Source organism: Neomonachus schauinslandi, chromosome 3 (genome assembly GCF_002201575.2).
Source record: "Neomonachus schauinslandi chromosome 3, ASM220157v2, whole genome shotgun sequence".
Taxonomy (NCBI): Eukaryota; Metazoa; Chordata; class Mammalia; order Carnivora; family Phocidae; genus Neomonachus; species Neomonachus schauinslandi.
In genome coordinates this window covers 105,639,729-105,663,152 of record NC_058405.1, presented here as the reverse complement: position 1 = coordinate 105,663,152, position 23,424 = coordinate 105,639,729, and the positions used below count along the sequence as shown (strand labels likewise).

Here is a 23,424-nt window from a genome sequence, read left to right as displayed (position 1 = left end):
AAACAATGTTAAATCAACAAAACCATCTGTGTTCTTATTTGGGAATTTGTTGTTGCATTTGTCTGTTTGAAACTCTACTATATCTTTAATAGGGCATGCAACTTGCCAGGTTTCTTTCAAATGTAATGGGAAAAATCATGAGTAAGTAGATAATAACTCATTTCTTACAAACAATTCATAGTGTGTTTATCTAAATTATTCCAGTTCCTATTCCTTTAATGGCAAAAGTTTTTTAAGGATGTTAGCCTTCAGACACATGAAAAAATGTTCAACATCACTTGTCATCAGGGAAATACAAATCAAAACCACAATGAGATACCACCTCATACCAGTCAGAATGACTATAATGAACAACTCAGGAAACAACAGATGTTGGTGAGGGTTCAGAAAAAGGGGAACCCTCTTATACTGTTAATGAGAATGCAAGCTGGTAAAGCCACTCTGGAAAACAGTATTGAGATTCCTCAAAAAAGTTAAAAATAGAACTACCCTACAACCCAGCAATTGCGCTTCTAGTATTTATCCAAAGGATACAAAAATAGTGATTCGAAGGAGCACATGCACCCCAATGTTTATAGTAGTAGTGTCCACAATAACCAAAATATAGAAAGAGCCCAGATGTCCATCAACAGATGAATGGATTAAGAAGATGTGAATATATATATATATATATATTCTTTTTGAATATATATATATATATATATATATATATATATATATTCAAAAAGAATGAAACCTTGCCATTTGGAATGACATGGATGGAACTAGAGGGCATTAATCAGAGCAAAACAGGTCAGAGAAAGACAAATACCATATAATTTCACTCATATGTGGAATTTAAGAAGCAAAACAGAACAACATAGGGGGAGGGAAAGAAAAATAAAATAAGATAAAAACAGAGACAGAGGCAAACCCTAAGAGACTCTTAACTATAGGAAACAAACTGAGGGTTGCTGGAAGGGAGGTGGGTGGCCGATGGGGTAATTGGGTGATGGGCATTAAGGAGGGCACTTGACATATGAGCATTGCGTGTTATATGCAACTGATGAATCACTAAATTCTACCCCTGAAACTAATAATATACTATATGTTAACTAAGTTGAATTTAAATATTTTTTTAAAAGAATATGTTAGCCTTAGTTTTCAGATGAGGAAATTCAAGTGCAAAAGGACTACAAATAGAGTTCATGGTTGCAGAGTATGGTATAAAACAAATATGAGCATGCCACTAACTTCTCATTAATGCTGATTCCTCTCAGCTTCTAATTTAGTTCAGGCTACATTACAGTTTTCTGAACTGATTTCAACTTGATTAACTCGGTAATCTGAGTTAACAAGCAAAACAAAAATACATATTGCAACCACTGAGATATGATTGTCCTGGTTCCAGTCATCCTCGTTGAATTGACATCAAATGAACAAAAATCCAATGACAGTTGGTCAGACCAGAAGTAAACACGAAAGGTTGTGTCTCAATGAATTTGCAGCATCAGGCTGTGTCAGAAGAAGCATTCACCCAGCAGAAAAATATTGGCATGCTACGTGATTGATTAAGGATGAATTCTAATGCTATGCCTGGAAGGAATCAAGAATGAGAGTAAGCTGGACTCTTTGTCCTTGTGGGTCTTGTGTGGCATGGGCAAATCCTCCCACAATGAGAAATGAGACCTAGTGTAGCATAGTAACTTGGAACTGACCGCACTGGAGAAGCTATGTAAAGCCAGTTGATCAATTATCAAATGAGTTTTTTAATTTATTTTGATGCCTTTGTGGGGAAAAATACAATATACAAAACTAATAAATGAGAACACGGATAATCCCAAGAAAGTAAGTTAAGCCCCTAAAAAAAAAAGATAGTCATTATTTTTTTTAATAGCAAGATAATTTTGTATAGAATAATAAGTCAGTAATTCTTTAAATTCCTCTTTAGTGGCCTGAAAGAATAGACAGAATTTTCCAATGTGCCTTACTCCCAAGAGAGCAACTTAAAAATATTGATCATCCAAGGGTAGCATTGCACAGTTATATGTCAGTGGTACTCTGTGACCTTCTTTACCTTCTGGAACACCAGATATATTCCTCTGTGAAAAACAGTGCTCCACTATGGCTAAGCCATTTATCTGTTTAGCTGTGACAAGCCTTATGTTCTAGGATATATGCAATCTAATGTGTAGTAAAAAGTTTAAGGCAGTAAAAAGTTTAAAAGCTCCATCCAGATGAATATTTATGGACTTCTGTGCATAGGAACCCACAGAAGATTATGTGCCACTTAGGTTGCTGCTCAGAAGACCACTCTATCTAATGAAAGGTCATCCCGCTATGATCTAAAGGTGAGAATTCAAAACCCATAGCAGCATTTTTCACATTGCCTTCCTAAATAGGCAAGCTTATATAAAGGCATCAAAAACACTGCAACTTCAAATTTTCTTTTAGGTCCTTTTGTCTTCCTGCTCAAATAAAGGGATAGTTAGAAATTCTCCCCAAATACAAAATCTGCTAAATAAACATATCCTAATGTAAAATGTATAGGGACCATAGGAAAACTTCATTTTATTTGTTGTACTAGGACTCACGCTTTTATGACTAAGTTATCATAATTTTGATATGGTCAACAGCAAAAACATCAGTTGACAGAAGAGACAATGATTACTTTAGATACATTACCACACTGGGATTGAAAAGGAGAAAAGCAAAGTGACAAACACAGATACTTGTTCATGGGCACCACAGCTTATTAAACCAAGGTGAGGAACATATGTAATTAGTTCAGTTGCTGAGCTTAGATCCAAATCTCAGCTGATTCCAAACTAAAATAAAATAAACCAGTTTATTAGTAGGGTTTTTCCCCTTACTTCATTATGATCTGGACATGAACTCCAGCAATCCCCAGTTTTTACTGAAAAGTAATTCTAGAATGCGTATTTCCTTTTGCAGTGCATGGAAGAGTCATGTGGAGACCTTCTAATTTCAATATTCTAACAGCAGGTATCATAGGATGTTTGAGACCTGACAGTTCCTTGCCGGAAATGTTATGATTCATGTCATTTCATTTTTGATCCTGATTAAATTAAAGGATTATTTATTACTTTGTCAGCTTTCTTACTGGTGGGATCATGTTGTAATATTTTTACTAGAAGTGGCCCTGGTGGTAGAATTATGGGTTTTGCATCAGTTTTCAAATTCACGGTGCAAAGCACAACTCTAAAGCAAAGCTTGCAATTCTAGCACTTGTTAATATATTGAAAGCAATCTATGTGTCTGCCCAACACCCAAGTGCTGTATAGGTTCAGTCACATTAAACATTGGAACAAAGTCACATACATGGAGCTTTTCCTATATGTTCACTTTTTTTGGCGTTGGGGGGGACTTTATTACTCTTTCTGTTTATCTATATATGGATCTTTTCCCCTTCAATTAAACTAACTTCACCCGTGATCTTGGGTGCTGGTAGAAGACTATTAGCTTTTGAGCCACTTGAAGTGATATTGTTTTCCTGAAGTATTTATATAGTCTCCAGAGAAAGAATTTCTCACTATAATAAATGGCTGTAATGTACAATTATGTCTCTACTAATTCCAGTAAGTTAGGCAGCAAGTATTTTTTTAATGTCTACTCTATGACTGGTTCTATTCTAGGTATTATTCTGTTCTGTATGTGACGTTGTCCTTCCTACATTCAAGAATTCCAAGTGGAAACATTAGATGTATAAAAATTATTTATAAAATGATTCCTTTATAGAGGTTTGTGCAAGGTATACAGAATACTATTCTTATTTTTTCTAGGTGCTATTAGCTCTCTTATGTGATACCGAATATATTGGCTTCATCATTTCATTGATTCTCACAAAAGTAGGTAGATTGGCTGGCCATAAGCTGGGGTGTGACGATAAATGACGTTGCTGCCCAATTTCACAGAGTTAGGTCAATGCTTGGAAAAAGACAATGCTTTTTGAATGTCAAAGCTACCATCTTATCCAGATTATCACTTATCATATTAAACATTTTCTTGATAATGGACATTGCTAGCTCAGAAGTCATCTGTCTTCTCTCATTACAGATCTTGCACATACCTAATAGCGTTATGATAGCATGGTTTCTGTGTGACATACTACTGGTTACATCTGGAAGGCTTGGGTTAGGACTAGAAAAAACCAATGATGTCATACGCCTTGAAAGACTTTGGAAATCAGAACCCAGTATCTTTTTTATTTTTTTAATATTTACTATTATGTCAAAAATTCTGAAGGGTCTGAGATTCTACCCTAGGCAAGCTAACATGTTAACTTGTCAAAGATTCATAGATTCTGACAGAAGACACACATTTCCTGGATCAGACACAGAAGATTTTATTACTCATGTCACAGCAGGCAGCATGAGTTTCATGTTCATATCTGTTCTCTTCACCCCACCCAGCCCCAAATCATATGGGGGCAGTGCATAAGCAGGTCTAGGTGAATGCTGCACCCACAGTGAATTTGTATTCACACTAAAGAACCCAAGCTTGAGTCTGCCAGAAAATCAGCCCAACATTTGCCCCGAAGGGAGATATTATCTTTGCTATTTTGGCCAAGAAAAAAACCTGCTCTCTGCTCTAGAAGATGGCGTTATCTGTCTTCCAAGGCTGTTAGCTATATAAGCATCCTTGAAAGAATGTCCAGAATAAAAGCTGACACAAGACACATGGAAATGCTGTGGAGAAATGCCTCTTGCCCAACAAATTATAGGGTCTAGAAGACTTGCAGACACATTTTAAAATGTCAAAGATATTCATATATGTTTCATTATATCTGCTCTTACAGTTATAACCAATGTCTAACTGCTGTTACAAGTTATAATGGTATTATACTAATGACATTGATATAGACCAATATCGGCAATAAATATAAAAAGTGAAATTATCTCAAGAAGTTGGCTCTATTGGTTTTCAAACAATTGTCCTGTCATGAAAAATGAAAATGAAACTTTGGACATTGTCATCATGTATTTTTGAAAATCGCCACCTGTTTATTAGCAAATATCATTTAAAAAAAACCAACAAATCGGAGGGGGAGATGAACCATGAGAGACTATGGACTCTGAGAAACAAACTGAGGGCTCTAGAGGGGAGGGGAGTGGGGGGATGGGCTAGTATTAAAGAGGGCACGTTCTGCATGGAGCACTGGGTGTTATACGCAAACAATGAAATGTGGAACACTACATCAAAAACTAATGATGTAATGTATGGTGATTAATATAACATAATAATAAAAAAAAGAAAAGAAAATTTTGTTAAATAAAAAAATAAAAATAACCAACAATCCACACATATTTGAAACTATGTTTAAAACAAGTTTGGAAATTTTGCCTATTTGCATTCTTTCCATAATGATCTAAATGTCACTTGAAAAACATTTAGACTCTAAGCAGACTTAAAGAGCTTATCTCCAAATTGGTTATGTTAAAGAATATTTAGTTTAAAATATTAATTTTGTGGGGGGTAGTTTTTCTTTCCGTAGACATCTTGCTCTTCTTTAATATAGATGAAATTGTTCAAAAGCAGCTATAATTTCACTCTTGTATATGGATATCCTTGATCATTTCTTAAAACTGTCAGTTGGGTTTATTTGATCAAATGACCATGTGAAAGCCAAGCTTTTTAAATTGGTGGGACTGTTATCAGAAGGAAAAAAAAAAAAAGATGGTTTCTTGAGTTTTTCAATCCCCAGGCTATAAAATAACTGAATTTATGTAGCATTTCTTTGAAGTCAACTATAGAGAGACTAAAGAAAATCTTAAAGCTGAACTTAAGTCCGGAGGAAGCAGATTACATCTCAAATCAGGTTTCTTGTCTGACTGGATTTTTTTTTTTTAACTGAGAGATTGTTAACCATTAGGCATAATCATTATAGAAAGAAATTAATCAAAATACTCTTCATTAAATGCCTAGTTTTAAGCTGGGCTTACATGGATTCAAGGAAGAAATTATATCACCCTCAAAAATCTTAGGGTCCAATTGAACACACTTGAGACTCAAAGTAAGGAAAGTTTGCATGTCATCAGTGATCAATTCTAGAGATTTTTGAGAGGAAAGCTCTATCCTAGAAAGACCTAGACATATCCCAATGTACTTCCACTTTGCTTTGGTTACTATTCTCCTCCCAGTTGCTGCTATAAAAAGACATCCTCAGGTTGAATAGGAGACCCAGTGATCTCCCCTTTTTGTTTTTATATTGTTGTCATTTCCTATTTGGGACTTGTTCTATATAGATAACAATTTACAATTTTTATTATTATTATTATTATTATTATTTTTACTTTCAAGTGACCTTACAGAAATGATATCGTTAGAGAAAGTGCTGCTTCAGCATTTTGTTATTGAAAAGGATTAGAGTTAAAAAGGGAGACAAAATTACTATCAGTCCCTACATACAGTGTCTGCTTGTCTGAGAGGGGATAGAAGAGACACAGGCTTACCTTTGTTCAAATTGAATATTTCATTTACCCTTAAAGCCTTAAGAGTCTAGATTTAATGGGCAGTTTTTCTTTTCCAGACACAGGAACCCTCATGCCTTGTGCCTCACTGCATAACTCTCTGAAGCAGATTCTCCACAGTTATGGTTCAAGAGTCACATTCCCTCTTCCGTTCTTTGGAGCAGGGGAAATACAAGTATTGAAGGAGTGCTAACACAAAGCATTCTAGAAATGCCTAATATATTTTCTCAACATCCCTAATTATTGGCGTGTATATAGGTTTTGTGACAGTTCATCAATCCAAATGAGTTATCCAAAATGAAGTTCAAAGCCATCAGGACTGGAATAGAAAGAGTGGCTTTTGTTTCTCTTAGCAATAAACCAGCTTTTGATAATTCAACATATTTTTCAGTCCATGAAACACAAATTTCTTTTAACCATTGCCCCATATTCCTGTCTCTTTGTAGACTCCTATGAAATCCACTCAAAGAAAGCAAAAATCATCATCATAATAATAGCACTTTCAGTTTGTGAATAAATCCCAATCAACTGAATTCCTAACATTTGATTAGAGAATATGGGGTATATAGAGAAAACACTGCATAGAATCTGGATGTATAATGAGATCATTTTTTATTAACTTAATACTTCCATGAATACCTAACCAGAGCTGAATTTTTCTCCCACTTGCAGACCAGCAAAGTTCAAATAACCATCATGGCTCTGTTCTTGCCTTATTTTTTCACTTTGATTAATTTGGAGTGTACTTGTCTGTAAAATGGAGGTAGTAAAATTTTTTGGCGTGTCTACTCTATAGTGGGTCATGATGATAATTGAGATTATGAATGAAAGCCCTTTAAAAAGTAAAACTACACACTTAACATGAATATGAGGTGGTATTATGTTATTATTGTTGGTATTATTATTTTGGTGACAGTTGTTTAAATCTTTAAAATTCTTAGTAGAATAATTATTGTCAGAAAAACTTAATTTTTTTCTCCTTTCCAGGGGTGGTTGTCACTGCAATGTTAAGATATTTTCATATTTTCTTCAAAATGAAATGAATCAGTATTTTTGTTATTAAAACAAAGCTGACGTTTTAATGAACTGAATATAGCTAGTATTGTTCATATGTCTTTTTTTTTTTTTTTAACCGTAGTTAATCCTGGAGAAATATTGCCTCACATATGTAAAGCTGGAGAATTCCGCTGTAAAAACAGACACTGTATCCAAGCTCGCTGGAAATGTGATGGTGATGATGACTGTCTAGACGGAAGTGATGAAGATTCAGTAAATTGCTGTACGTTCTCCTTCAAGTAATATTACAGTTCCCTGAGTCTTTGTTTGTTTTTTAAAGATCTTATTTATTTATTTATTTGAGAGAGAGAGTGTGCATGCACGAGCAGGGGGGGGCGGGCAGAGGGACAGGGACAAGCAGGTCCCTGCTGAGCGGGGAGCCCCATGCGGGACTCCATCTCAGGTCCCTGAGATCATGACTTGAGCCAAAGGCAGATGCTCAACTGACTGAGCTACCCAGGTGCCTTCCTTGAGTCTTGTAGCGTGTGAACTATCAAAGCAGTTTGTGAAATCTAAAAAATATCTGATAAAAATTGAACTTAGGTTTTTTTTTTCCCCCCTCAGTCATCCGTTTATATAGAGTAGACTTTAGACTGTTCCCTTGCATGGTTTTAAAGCGCTGCTTTTCTTGTGCTTTTCCATCTTTAATATTATCATTTTGGTTGCTCCAGAAGTTCCTTCTTCCCTCTTCTGTGCTAGCAATACCACCACACCATTGTCAGAAGGTTGCTGTAGGAGACCCTTTGGGATCTCTGAATTTAAAGATGTGGAAAATCAATTTAAACTCCCTCAAGTCAGAATTGCTCGTACAGAAGGTCACGATCCACTCTATTGCTCCTTGGCAACAGAGCCTTGAAGAAGATCCAAGGAAGCAAACATGGGTTTGGAACATGTGATTACTAACTTCACTGGCTCCGTACATGGTAGGAGACACCTATGGGGCACTCGGATAGAAATTCAAGGTTTGATTATCTCCCCTTTGGCTTCTGTTTAGCTGTTTATCATTTCCCACAATAGGAATAGCTTCATGTTTCTGGTTGGGATAAGGAATTGTCCCACATATGTGGAAGGAAGACACTTTGAGAAACACATTAAATAATGGTTTTTTGTTTGTTTGTTTGTTTTTTACATTTTAGTATTTCTTTACTTCTGAGAGATGGAAGGGGTATGATGGGGGAAGGGCACACAGAGGCTTCAGTTGTATTTGTAACATTTCTTTCTTTTTTTTTTAAATTTTTATTGTTATGTTAATCCCCATACATTACATCATTAGTTTTAGATGTAGTGTTCCATGATTCATTGTTTGTGCATAATACCCAGTGCTCCATGCAGAACGTGCCCTCTTTAATACCCATCACCAGGCTAACCCATCCTCCCACCCCCCTCCCCTCTAGAACCCTCAGTTTGTTTTTCAGAGTCCATCGTCTCTCATGGCTCGTCTACCCCTCCAATTTCCCCCCAATAATGTTTTGAGAATATATTTGATTAGAGTCAAAATGAAACTGTTTGGAGATATATAAAATATTTTTTATATGGAGAGAGGTGTGTGATGGATATATGTATCCATAATCTTTTAATCTGACCTAGGTAAATTATTTTAAAAAGAAAATTATTTTTTCTTTCAATTGACAGTATTTTCCAAGTTAAAATGGCTGAACTAATTGAGTTAATTGACAGTCCTCCATTTTCTTGTCTTTCTTTTCTTTTTTTTTTTACCCAAGATTTTAAAAATAAAGTTTTAAAGATCTTTTGTTAAGCATGGGCAGAATTGGGGCACCTGGGTGGCTCAGTCTGTTAAACGTCTGCCTTCAGCTCAGGTCATAATCCATGATCCAGGAGTCCCAGGATGGAGCCCCGCGTCATCTGGCTCCCTGCTCAGCAGGGAGTCTGCTTCTCCCTCTCCCCCACTCCCCTCCCTGTCCCCCGATTGTGCTGTCTCTCAAATAAATGAATAAAATCTTTTTTTTTAAAGAATGGACAGAATTAGTCTAGACATTTATATAATGCAATTATCTATATTTTTGGATAAAACTCCAAGAATATGAGCTTTTAAAATACATTTTCCAGTTGTGTATAAATACATAATACATAAGTTGTAATTAATATATGAAGATAACACTACTTTCCCTTAATTTTCAAGCATGGGCTCTGACTTCAACATTACGTGCTCCATGTTTTCAACCCTATTAATATTTATACTATAAAGTATTAATCCATAAACAACATATTAAATACTAAATTGATGCAATTAGACAAAAATTTCAGAGTGGGAGAACATTTCGTCTAAGGATAAAGGGTGTTTTTCTTAACTTTTTTACACAAATGATGTATTATTTATTGATTAAAGTAATTGCCTCCTTCCCTCTAACTCACAATGGCTATTCATGGTTTTAGTGAATGCTCCCTGCATATCAGCTTCCTGCGTAGTCACAGAGCGCCTGTGCAGAGCACAAGTGTTTTATCACAATATTCATGTAGTGTTCCTTTAGGTCCATGCTACTCCCTGTGTGATTGTTCTTTTTATGAATTCACAAAGAAACTCATTTCCTCTATGAGCATATGGGGCATTGCATACTGTTAATTGCAGTGTTAAAATTCCTAGTCAGGATTTTTTTCTTGATTATTTTCATCACTTCCCATACCATTACCCAAGCCTATACTATGGACTTTTCCTGCAGTCTTCTATTTCATTTATAGTCCATATTCAATTCTATATAATTAATTTTTCATCTTTACCTCCTCTCAGACTTCCCTGGCTAAATTAGTCTCCTATCCTAGATGAACTCAGCAAGTGCCTAGCTATTATTCCTACCACTATTGCTCCCTTAACTAAAGCCCACTTTCCAAACTGCTTCCAGAGTGGTATCCATAGGATGAAACCAAATCTTGTTATTTCAGTAAATCCATAACCAACAAGATAAATTCTAAAATCCATTGATTCACATATAAACATTTTAGGACTCATGTTTGCATTTTTAGCCTTACATGCCTATCATGTATACACTTACCTTCTTTGTTCTGATATATCAAGTTGGACTACAAGTAGATCTCTAAAAAATGCCCTCTGTTTCTCGCCTCTATAACACTACAGCTTACGGTAATCCCCATGGTTTACCATGACCTTTGTAGGGAAGTCTTTTGTGAACATTGAAAAATCTCCTCTATACAGCCCAGTTGGAGTGAAACATCTCATGTATATTTCTTTATCATGGTAGTGACCAAACAGTATTACAATTATATGCTTATTTATCTGGTGCATCTAAGAGATGGATATCTTTACGAGCAGACACATTATGTTGTAGTGTCTTTGTAGTCTCAGAGTCTAACAAAACACCCAGCATGTGGAGAATTGATGACTAAACAAAAGGGGCAACGGAAAACTAAACATCCCTGGCCACCTTCCAGCAATATGGAATATTTTCTAAACTTGCAGTGATTCTGAGCATTGTCATAATCCTGAGGTCCCATGGTTAATATGCCAGCACTATGTCATTCATTTCAGAAGATTATTTATATATTAAATGCCCATAAGTTTTGCCCTTGAATTCTGTTATCATTCTGTTTTCTATCCTTTAGCTTCTCAATTCCGAATCACAAGACTATGGGGTTGTATTTATGCCTCCTTTTTGAACTCTGATTTACATCATTGATGAAAATTGCTAAAGTCCTTGATCAAGCTTTACTGAAGTATTTTTGCATAATCTTGGCACTTTAAAATTTTGACCCTCTAATATACTGGATGAATTTTATTCTCATGAGCAACTATTCTTGCTAAACTACCTGAAGTGAGTAGAAAATGTTAATCATGCTCAAATGCCAGGAAACGTAAGGCTTTTCCCCCTATTTTTTTTTTTTTACTGTACATGAATAAAAACTTTCTTAAAAAGTGATAAAACCACTTCTCACCTAAGCTACTTTAAAGAAATAGTGTTTTGTAGAAACTGGCTGGAAAGGCATACATTTGCTATGCAACAGCATGATAAAATGGCTATTTTTTCGAATTCTAAGTAAAACTAATATCAATGGGCGCCTGGGTGGCTCAGTCGGATAAGCGACTGCCTTCGGCTCAGGTCATGATCCCAGGGTGCTGGGATCGAGTCCCACATCAGGCTCCCTGCTCTGAGGGAAGCCTGCTTCTCCCTCTCCCACTCCCCCTGCTTGTGTTCCCTCTCTCGCTGTGTCTCTCTCTGTCAAATAAATAAATAAAATCTTTAAAAAAAAACCTAATATCAAAATTTATTTTTATCATACAGAAGTACAACTACTGGGCACAAGGAAAATTACTTCAAAAAGAGCGCTAAGTAGTGAAACAAATACTGAAGAGCATGCCAATTCAGTTAGGAATTTAGCCTCCAGGATGCAGGAAAAATAATCACAGAAGGTTAACTTTAAGATGGCCTCCTGCTGTGCTTAGATATTGGAGGTTTAATCCTTAGCTGTGCACAGTTCCCCATATGAGGATTGGTCTTGTCCTCAGTATATTTTGTGGTTGCATGTTTGTTTGTTTTTAGTAGGGATGGAAAACTCAGGATGGTCATTTTTGTTATTAAAATTATGCAGGATATCATATTTAGCGTCAACTCCAAGTCACAAGTATTGCATTTTTTTCCTACCAGTCTCAAGAAACACTGGGCAAAGCATAACAAAATTAGGCTTGTTTAATATTTCAGAAAGTACTGAACAGATGTGTGGCTTAATAAAATGTATTTTTGATATATGATTGAATTACTTGATACTTACTTGTTATGTTTCATGTTAAAATTTGAGGTTACTTTAAATGTTTTTGGTAAAAATTCTGAAACTGAGTTACTTGAGATAAGGGATGGGAAAACAAGCTTAGTGATACAGTTGATTTTAGTGAAGACATGAACAAATGAATATATTTCCTTTTATGTGAGATTTCATTACTTGGTGTCTTCTATAAAAGTATTACATTTTAGCAGAGCCTCAAATATTAATATTTTCTATAAAATATGCAACAATGAATGAAAGAAGCTGTGGCATTTATTGTACTATAATATTATAATTACTGTAAGTTGTCTGTAACTATAACTTAAAATAATCGTAATTGTATCTAATTTTAAATTATTAAACTAGCTTCTCCTCTCCCTCCACCCTCCCACCCTTCCCCAGTCAATCATAACTGTCCTGATGATCAGTTTAAATGCAAGAATAATCGCTGTATCCCCAAGAGATGGCTCTGTGATGGAGCTAATGATTGTGGAAGCAATGAAGATGAATCCAATCAAACTTGTGCAGGTAAAGGTTTGCTTGAATATATACATAAATCCCTTCCAAAGTTGGTCTGCATAAAAATGCAGGTCAGTGCTTTGAACTAAGCTGAACCTTCCTAAGGCTGATGATCCGATTATTACAGTAGTAAATGAGTTCAGAGTTTGATGCCACAAAAACTAGAATACAAATTATCTTTTACTTAATCCGTGGGCATGACTCTGCTTTCCAAAGTAATTTGGCACTTTATCTATCCATATGGGTTGACCGTCAGTACAGTGCTTGGACAAGACTTGTCCCTGCTAAATCTTAATTGGCAGTGGAGGGTGAGGTTTATTATTAGCATGCTGTGATGGAGGCCATCTCACAAGAAGAACTATTTTTGTGTGTGTGTGTGTGTGTGTGTGCTTGTTTTTTACCTTGAAAAAATAATCTGTGTATTTTATTTAGTGTGCTGTAGAATACCTCTGTGAATAGCTTTTTGTTTCTGGCACATTATTTATGTGGGGTAGGTTTTTTTTTTTTTTTTTTTTTTTTTTTTTCTTTTTCATGAAGTCCTGAGATCATGAAGCCTATTTCTATTTCCATGAAATATATGCCATTGTAATACATCTGTGAATCCCTAGTCAGATTCTCTTTGAATGAGAATATACAGCTTGTGGTACAGGTTATAACAGATGCCGGGAAGGTCATGATTGGTCAGGTAAGTGTTGAAAAATGATATTGACTAGCAGCAGCCTAGATCTATTCTTTAAATGATGAAGAAAAAGGAGTGCATTTGATTACTTTTACTGATATCGTGGTAAAAATCGTGGTTGTTTTTGGTAGTCATTACATACAGCAATGTCAAAATTTATCAACCCCTCCCCTTCTCTATTTGCCAAAATAAGCCTCACTAAAGAAAAATTATTATAACCTATTAGTGAAAACTGTAGCAACAGCATATAAAGAAAAGACCCAGAGGTTAAGGAGCCTGGTCTGTACTCTTGGTTTTGTCACTGGTTTTCTCCTGGAAATGCTTGTCCCTCCGTGCACTATAATTTCCCTGTATATTTCTTTCTGCTCTCCAAGAGTGTGAATTGACTAGAAGATATTTCCTAACAGCTTTTTCCCATGTACTAAACAACAATGAAGGAACAAAACAGTTGCCACTCCATATCCTAATCTGCATCTCATATTCAGTTTTTTTTTTTCCCATAGTGACATAATTGCTGAGGATCCATAAGCTAGTTATTCTCTTGTCCCTTGACTAAATATAGTCCAATATTTTAGAGTAGCTGACTATTTTCAAGATATTTTGTACATCATGTAAGGTTGTTTTATAAGGGGCTATCAAATAAAAAGGAACCTCTAGAGACTCTCTGGTCCTAGTCTCTCCCTTTAAGTCTATTCATTTCATAGCTGAAGCATGGAAGAAAGGACTTGCCTTAACTCACATCATTGGTAAGAACTGGGAAACTCAGTGTATGAGTTATTCTCTAATCCCATTGATCTTGTTATCAAGCTATATTATCCTGAGTTTTAGCTAGAATTTTAGGTATGGTCAATTTAACTTTGCTTAGATTGTTCTTACAATTAGGACTATAATTTACAATGAAGCTTCTTTCTAAGCTGGTGCAATTATTATTTTTTTAAAGCTTAAGGTTTAGTTCTGAGACTATGTTCCATTACTTCCTAAACAGATAGGTCTGTTTTCACCTTAAAATAAAAGGCATTGCTGACTCAATTCATAATACCATGTCTTTTTTCATTTCTGTTAGACTTTTAAAATCTTGTTTCTACATGATTTTTAAGGGAACATTTGGGATTGACTAGCTACTGATAGTAGTAAAAGTGGAAATGCTATGTATAAGAGCAAATAAAACAATCAATCCTAATCAATCCTAATTAGTAAGATTTCTCAGCCACCCCAGGCCTGTAGTCCACTAGGAAATGGGATACAACTTGCTTGTACCTCAAGTGCTGCTTTCAGTGATGGTAGCTGACATCCGCCAGTCAGTACCAGGTCTTCTTGTCAGTATAACAGATGCTATGGTCACAGTATGCCTTAAGAAATAAAGAAGAACAAAAATTAAGAATATAAAGAACAAAAAGAAAACCACAAATATGCCTTTTTAGCTTTGAAAATTAAGTATGTTGTGTTGCAATATATTTCCATTTTGTTTGACCAAAATAAATAAATAGGTCACATAGTTCATCATTATGAAAAAGAAAGTATGGCAAATACATTAGATAATTTCTCTGGCTGGGTCGTTTCTATATATATAGGCATATACATGGGTAGGTATCATAGACAAAGGATTTCCCAAATGGGGGGGGGGGTTATTTTGTAACTGAATGCACTGCCCTGTAGCTTTTAGCATTATGACTACTTTATATCTAAAAGAGAATCCTTTCCTACAGATGCCAATTTCCTATTTTGTTCCTTTGGGATTTCTCCTTCATGAATCTACTAATTCAATAAAAACTTATCACAACATTGGATATAAAATGTGGAAAAATACGCTATATCTTTCCTTAGAAAGCTGAGTGAAGATGGGGAGAAAAAACATGTAAACGGGTCAGTCTAATGCAATATTCAAAGTGTTAGGTTGAACTACAAATGGATGCACAAGAACAACTAATTTAGTCTTTGTGTATCTGGGAGGGCTTCCTGAGGGAGGTGATATCCAAGCGAAGCGAAAGAAAGAAAGAAAGAAAGAAAGAAAGAAAGAAAGAAAGAAAGAAAGAAAGAAGGGAGGGAGGAAGGAAGGAAGGAAGGAAATAAAGAAACCTGAATAACAGCTCAAGTCATTCAATCAGGAAAAATAAATAATCTGATAAAATTAACCTTTGGCAAGATTGTGGAATAAAAGGAACCAACATACACTTTTTGTAGGTGTGTAGATTGTTTTTCTACATTGGAAAGCATTTGGCCAAATCCAATAAAGTGGAGATGTGCATACCTTCAAGTCTGTAATTCCATTTCTAGATTTATGCTTGCATACCTATGCTCAAAGAGATGCAACTAAGATATTCATTGTCCTAATGCTGGTAATAGTGAGAAATTAGAAACAACTCAAATGCCCATTAACAGGAAATATATATATATATACACATACATACATATATGCTATATAAAAAACTATATGTAACATCATATAAATATATATATTCATATATATAACACTATATAGTGTTATATTCACATAATAGAATGCTATTCATCCTTAAAATGAATAAACTAGATCTCAAATACCAACAGAAATTAATTTCAAAAACAATATTTAACCAAAAGTTACAGATTATAAATCATTTAGTGCCATTTATATGAAATATAAAAATACAAAACAATTCTATATATACTTATTGATTTATAAATGTGTAAGAATAGGATAAAAATATGTCTGGAAATTAAAAAAAAGAAAATCAATTAAGGATAGTAGTTACATCTAAAAAGATAGAAATAGGACCGAAAAAAATTACATAGGAGATTTTAAGTGTACCTATAACACATTTTTCTGAAGTAAAACAAAAACAGTCTGTAGTAACTATAGAAAGAAAGAAGATTTGGGATGCTGGGGTGGCTCAGTCAGTTAAGCATCTGCCTTTGCCTCAGGTCATGATCCGGCTGGGATTGAGCCCCTCATTGAGCCCCATATCGAGCCTTGCATCGAGTCCCGCATCGGCCTCCTTGCTCAGCAGGGAGTCTGCTTCTTCCTCTGCCTACCACTCTGCCTGCTTGTGTTCTCTCTCTCTTTCTCTCTGACAAATAAATAAATAAAATTTAAAAAAAGAAAAGAAGATTTGATAGAGCTATATGATGGTAGACAGGTGTTAATGTTATTATTTTCTATACTTTGCTAGGTGATAGGAAGATTTTACTGGGGGGGGGGCGGGGGGGGAGAATGATTGATTGGCATAGTTAGTGAGGGTGAGGTGAAGTCCATAGAGGATGATAGGGGGTTGGAGAATTCGCCTGGAAGAGGAAAGAGCATATGTACAGCAGGCAGAAGAAAGCTGACAGTCGGGGGCTTGGTAGTTGTTCTCCCTCACAAAAAGAAAATATGTTTCTCTACTTATGAGAGAGACCCAGAGGCCAAAGATGAGAAGTAGTTAGATATGAAGTTCTTTTTCCTCATAATTGCCAGTGATGATCCTTGGATTCAAGCGTAGCTAATTTCAGGCCAGATTTTTTCCATAGCACTGAGCTCTAATTAGATTATATAATATTTATTCTTCTTACATCCTCCACAAATTTTGACCAAATTCAAACGAGGCAGATATATTTGCATGAAGAAAACCTGCTATATTAAAAAAAATCAGACTTCTTTATAAGATAAATTGAAAAGTATGTGTTGATATGACATAGGTTTTGTTTAAATAGAAGGCTTTGATTAAAATACGGCAAAGGTGAGGTTTAGGAATAATGTGTGAAGATCTCTTTGCCTCTTCCTCCTTATTGTTTCTGTGTGTTGTGGGATTTCTCACTGCTACATGACGGCAGGAGAAGCATAATTAGTGATGGGTAGAAAAAAATTCACATTGTGACAGTGGATTTTTGATTCACTGCTAGCTAAACAATTTCACTGAGGAAGTATAAATTTCCTCTTCATTAGAGAAGCATTTGCTACAACGTTAGAGTCCTCTGGGGCTACTCTGCTAATCTTACCTCCAAAGTAATTTAGATCTGATGGAGATAGGAACTGAAAAAGTAAAGATTGTGTCTTCCTGATATAAATCCAATGATTAGAAAGAGATGATTTAGTCCATTTTATTATATCATATAGACAGACAGTACGTGTAGATTCATGGAATGAAGCATTTTTTCCCATCTGAAATTACTTAAATTGCCTCAGTGGACTAAGCAGGTAGTTTTTCCATGATTAGAACAATGAATTCATATGTTTTCAGGTCATATGATCCTTCAAAAATAAGACAGTAAATATTCTTTGGAGTAATGGGTCCTAACAGTTCTTCAAGCTCTGAGTTAGTGAAGCGACACACAAATCCCCACACTACACAATGTGTAACAGGTTCTTAGGAGTTCTTTCTCATTCTCTTCTATAATCACCGTAGTGCTCCTGATGAAGGAAAACGATCTGAGAAAACTTTGCTAGAACTAAGTCTGAATGGCAAGGAGGGAATTCTGTGATATAAAAAAAAATCAGATAAAAGAATATTGTATTGGGATATTTAATATATTCTTATTATGGGTCAATTAAAATTTAATAGGAATGAAAATAGGTGATGATATATTTTGCTTTAAACAAGAAAACAAGAAAGACTGAAGGAGTGAAATAGGGAATGAGGGAATACAGGAGAGATGAAGGAAAGAATAAGTGGAGAGAAGAAAAGAAAAGAGAAAGGGAGAGAGAGGAAAAAAGGAAATAAAGAAGGGAGAAGGGGGAAGGAAAGAGTGAAGGAGAGCTGGAAGGAGAAAGGGAGAAAATATTGAAAAGAAAACTCTTACTAAATTTCTCTTAAATCTCCAAAGGTAAAAATTATTTACTGCAATCAGTGAAACAAAACAAAGACTTGCAAGAAAAAAAATATGAATCTTGTTCACACCTCTATGCCTTTTCCTTCCCATCAAGTAAACTAAATGCCAATACCTTCATCCTTCTCTAGGCTAATACAAATATATACATATTTTTCCAAGTAGACATAGTTTTATTAAAATTACCTAGGAACTTTGTTGATTTAATCTAAACATTAGAATAATTTCACAGAAAACCCATAGAGTTAGCCAAATGAGACAACAAATATTTAATCCTACTTGAAATTACAACATTGAAAACTTCAGAAGTATACATATTTGTGGGATACTTAAAATCTATTAATGTAAGATAAATGCTTTATTTGTAAAAAAAAAAAAAGGAAAATCCAAATATTGTATAAAATGTTTTAGATTTAGAACCCTTAGCTACATAAGCAAAGCAGAATACAAAGTGTAATAATTTTCTGGAATTTCTAATTATAGACACTGAGGTTAGAAATGGTGCATCGAATCTAATATGTTGAATCAAACCAGTAATGTTTTCATTGTTTTTCTCAAGTATACTTTTAAGTATTCATTAATAATAGATATATGTTTTTACATAGCAAGTATACTTTCCTTAAAAGGAAATAACTAGCACATAACTTTTAAGAAATTATTTTAAATGACCTCTGAAACCCTGATTTATGAAAACCCATTTTAGTGTGTTTGTATGACTTGTCTTTGAACCACTCTCAATTTTATACCTACCATTAAGTCATAAGGCATTTTGATGAAATAGAAATACATCCTTCTAATTCTTAAACCCCAAAACAGAAGGAAGTCTGTAAACTAAGCAATGTTCTCTTATCATGGCTATAGAAATCCAGACCCTAATTGTTCCTCATCTGTCCAATGCTCTTCTGACCCAGATATTAATAGGTGTGAGTATCCCCTTCCTATAATTTCCCACTCTTTTTTTCTGACCCAGTAAAAAGAAGGGGTGGTAGGAAACTGATACTTAAGAAAACAAATTTGTATTTCAAAGAAAAGAAAAAAATCAAATATTTAAAAATAAGCAAGTAAAACAAAACAAAACAAAACAACAACAAAAACCTAAGTCTGTAAAACCAAAGCCTGGGAGAAAGGTTAGGATAGCTATCTAGAATTTCATGCTTTCAAAAGTTGACCTGACTGTAATAGAAAATGGTAATCAAATTCCTTGTAGAACATCACCAACCTCTTCACTGAATAATTGAAACCACTGCCTTTGGCTAACATAGAAAGAAAGATTCCACGTGTGTGTTCATTGAAACCATTGAGAGAGGCCAAAGCAAAGTTTATTAATATACTTTGATTTAAGTTACACATTTTTATTTAACTATGCTGAAAAGTGAATTTTAAACATCTGTCATGAGGCTAAATGTATGTTTTAAGAAATATTTTCTGCATTCTTGTTCCATACTTTGGATCATTAGAGACCAAGAAATAAATGCACTACAATGTTAGAGGAAAAGAACAATTCTGCCCCCATGACTAGAAACTAGATACCCTGATATAGTCTCCCAAATCCTTCCTCCTACATTACAGCAAGTTTTCTTGGTTTATTGACAAAGACTATGTGAAATTCTTTTTTGTTAATTAAGAGTTGGATGAAATTTAATTCCACCGTATATTCATAAGCATGTGCCAGGCAAAAATTGTAAAATAATGAATTCATAGCTTCATTTAAAGAAGTGTGTGAGGATTACTGAGTATCTTGTCATTTAGCAGCCACTGTAACTGAAGGGCAAAGCATGTGGACTTCAGAGAAGACAAGCAAGTTGGCAGTATCAAAAAATTAATAAAGGTTTACTTTAAAATATTTTATCTAATAAAACAATAGAATATCTTATGTGCAAAAGAGTTATTGCATGATTTATTTTACCTGAACATTCTTCAAAAGGCCTCTAAATGTATTGTTTGTACATTAATTGGTTATCTTAGCCAGAACATGCCAGGTGGACCAGTTTTCTTGTGGAAATGGGCGCTGCATTCCCAGAGCATGGCTATGTGACAGGGAAGATGACTGTGGTGACCAGACAGACGAAATGGCATCTTGCGGTAAGTTGTGAGTGAACCACGCTGTTAGTGGAGACCATGTCAAATCACTATAATATCTCTTAAGAGGTTATTTATTTCTTTATAAACACTAGTCAACAAGGCAGAAGATCTGTTACATTTTATCACTGCCTTTTAGGCCTGAGTGTGTACCTTAATGATAACTTTGGAATATGAGTTTCATGAGTCAGTAACCATATCCTCGGGTAAAATAAATGGATCCAAACATTACAGATTTTATTAGGAAGTGGTTATTACAAGACTAACAGGACATTCTCAAATGTTCGTTATTAATCTTATGTTGGTAATGATTAATTTTTTCGAGCAGCTCATTGAGTGACATTTGGAGTAATTGGAAGTACATGTTTCTTGTTAGCATGCATGTGTTATCTTCTTGGAACAATAAACAATACAGACTAAGATTACATAATTGGTAAACCATTTATTTCATTTCTATTGAGTCAGATAATTCTGTTATTAGTTTAAGATAGCTTTGTTAATGGCAAAATTCCTAGTCACTTTCCACCTATCCTCCTACTTTGGGAAATGGTATTTATTGTTACATAAAGTTGCAAATTTAATTACTCTCATTTGTACCCATGTATCAGTAGATTTTATTATCATTTGTCTGAATAATGTATAGTGAAACATAGTAAGGGAATGAATCCGGTTTTCTAAGAACCTGTGCTTTCTTTTAGGCATGGCTATGAATTTTTAAAATTATTAATGGGAAAAACATACATTATATATGCTTAGCACATTTATTAAAAATATAATGCATTGAGTATATATTTTTAATAATTTAACTCCATGTTGTAGCACTTCTAACAGTGGGAAAATAAGACCTTTTTTTTTTAAAAAAAAAAAGCTCTTAATTTAAAAGGCTCTAGTTAGGGTATGCATTCATGGTTTACCTAAAATTTTATTTTTAAAAAATTTCTTAAACTAGACTTAAGTCCCTGTAGACTTTTGAATTTGTGACCTTTGAATAAAGTGTAGATAATTGAGTAGTACTAATTGACATTGTAAAGAAAATAATAGCAGTGTTAAAGAAGAAAGCAATAGACAGTCACACAGTAACAGTCAATTTTACATCTCACATGTAGAGTTTCCAAAGCCTGTCCAGTTAAGGGATTTGAACAATGTATCCTTCTCCTTTCCAACGTCCAAACTATTCATGTGGCTGGGTCTGCATCTAGCCAGCTCTATTATTTATGAAAGCTTAATTGCTTTCCTGTCCCCAGCATCTCCTTCCAGAATATAGCAAAAGGATAATGAACACCCTGAAAATATTAAAGACAGAGAAATCCTGGAGTCAGTCTGATTTAGAAGGAAAGGCCATGAAAACATTAAAGAGTAGGAAAATAAATAATGAGCTCGTTAGAGAACTTCGGTTAGGTCTTTGATCTGACTTATATTTAGGACTTTTCATGAGATGAGGGAAAGAAAGGTCGGAGGGAGCTCAGACACACATTTTCTTCTTGAATATGTACAGCAAATCTATGAGAAACATACTATTGTTCAGATTTTACAGATAAGGGAATCAAAACTTAGAGACATAGGACAACTTGCTTGAGATCATAAGGCTAATAAATAGCAGGACCAGGCTATGAATCCAGGTATACCTGAAACTAGAACTCAGACATTTCAGGTCAACTTTACCTGGGAGCCGTGGATTGGGTACCAAAAGGGAGTCGATCAAGTAATTATGCCTGTCCATATCCATTGACTCTCTTATTTAAATGAACATATACCTATAATGAGTTTTGCTCATTGGTGGGTTGGTAAATCTTTTAAGATCTCCTGCTGAGGAGGAGCCCTGATCTAGTGTTTGCCTATTTTTTGTGGTGTAATTACTCCCGCCGTGGCCAATATCAAGTTGCCAACATGACTTCCTGAATGCTGATTTGGGAAAACATGTGCACACCAACATACAGTATTTCCACAATACAGATGTAATAAACATAACTAACTCCAAGAGCAAAATAATCAGGAAATTATGAACCTTGATCATTTATTACCCTTGCTTTCAACATTATTTAATTACAAATTTATATAGTTTATTTATTTTAAATAATGGACGTGTGCTTAACCATTGATTCCTAGAATCCTTGAAAATTTAAAAATCAGTTCTTGCAAGCTGGTACAAGATGCGTCCAGTATACCACAGGATATGAACACACTGTGAAATGTAGTTGTCAGTTTGCTTCTGAAATATAGCAAATTTTATGAAGTGTCAGTAAGCCACATGGGTTAGTCTCAGCACCATTTCCCCTTTATAAGGTGAGAAACATGATTCTCTCCAAACTTGTTCCTCTCTGTAGTAACATGAATTTATCTTTCAGATTGTCATTATAAATCAAAATTTATGTCAGTAGGGAAGCTGAAAGTGAAGCTCTGGTAGGCATAATCTCACTTTTAAAGTTGTAGGAGAGGATGACATAGATTATTCTCATATTAGAAATTATTTCTGCACTGAATACAAAATGATAAAAATATTATAAATTGTTTAATTTACTGCATTAAAAAAGTCACTCTCCTTGGCAGTAATCTGGAAATGAATATAAGTTCAACTAATTCCCAGTTCTATTAAGCATCATTATAACATTTGGAGTGATCATATTTCACTTTTTCCATTGGAGTCGGTCAATTTCCCATAGGTTTAATCCTACTAGAAGATTGCGGTCACTTTTTTTTCTTATACTTTAACTCCACAAACAGCTTCTGTTTTGTTTAATAATTACTATTTTATACTGAAAATAATACCCAAATTTGGATTTTAAAACATGAGAAACCTATGGTTAGAAATGCTTCTGGTTGTAGTTAGGAGCAGAAGGTACTGAAACCGAGGGTCAAATTTTAGTGGAATTCACTAGCACCTATTTATAAACCTAATTCATTTTATTAGCATTTGCTTTTATAACAAGTTAATTGCATATTTTAGGTTGAGATTATATATGGGCAAACACATAATTAGGAAGGTCTTTGAGGATTCCCCCTTCATCTTTTTTATTTTTTTTTCATTATTATTGCAACTATTTATTGTGTTTCAGGACTGGCATGTGTAGACAGGAGACTCTGTATATTGATTCTGCAAATAAGAGCAGA

At 34.6% G+C, this 23,424-nt stretch overlaps 1 protein-coding gene across 1 annotated transcript in view; it reads left to right on the top strand.

Annotated features, from left to right (window-relative positions):
• The window catches only part of LRP1B (LDL receptor related protein 1B), a 1,499,204-nt gene that overhangs the window by 781,633 nt on the left and 694,147 nt on the right, over positions 1-23,424 (top strand). Inside the window, exons 16-18 of the mRNA XM_044913608.1 lie at positions 7,609-7,749; positions 12,660-12,785; positions 20,203-20,319. Of these exons, the coding sequence (XP_044769543.1) occupies positions 7,609-7,749; positions 12,660-12,785; positions 20,203-20,319 (384 nt within the window). The remainder of the gene's footprint in view (positions 1-7,608; positions 7,750-12,659; positions 12,786-20,202; positions 20,320-23,424) is intronic.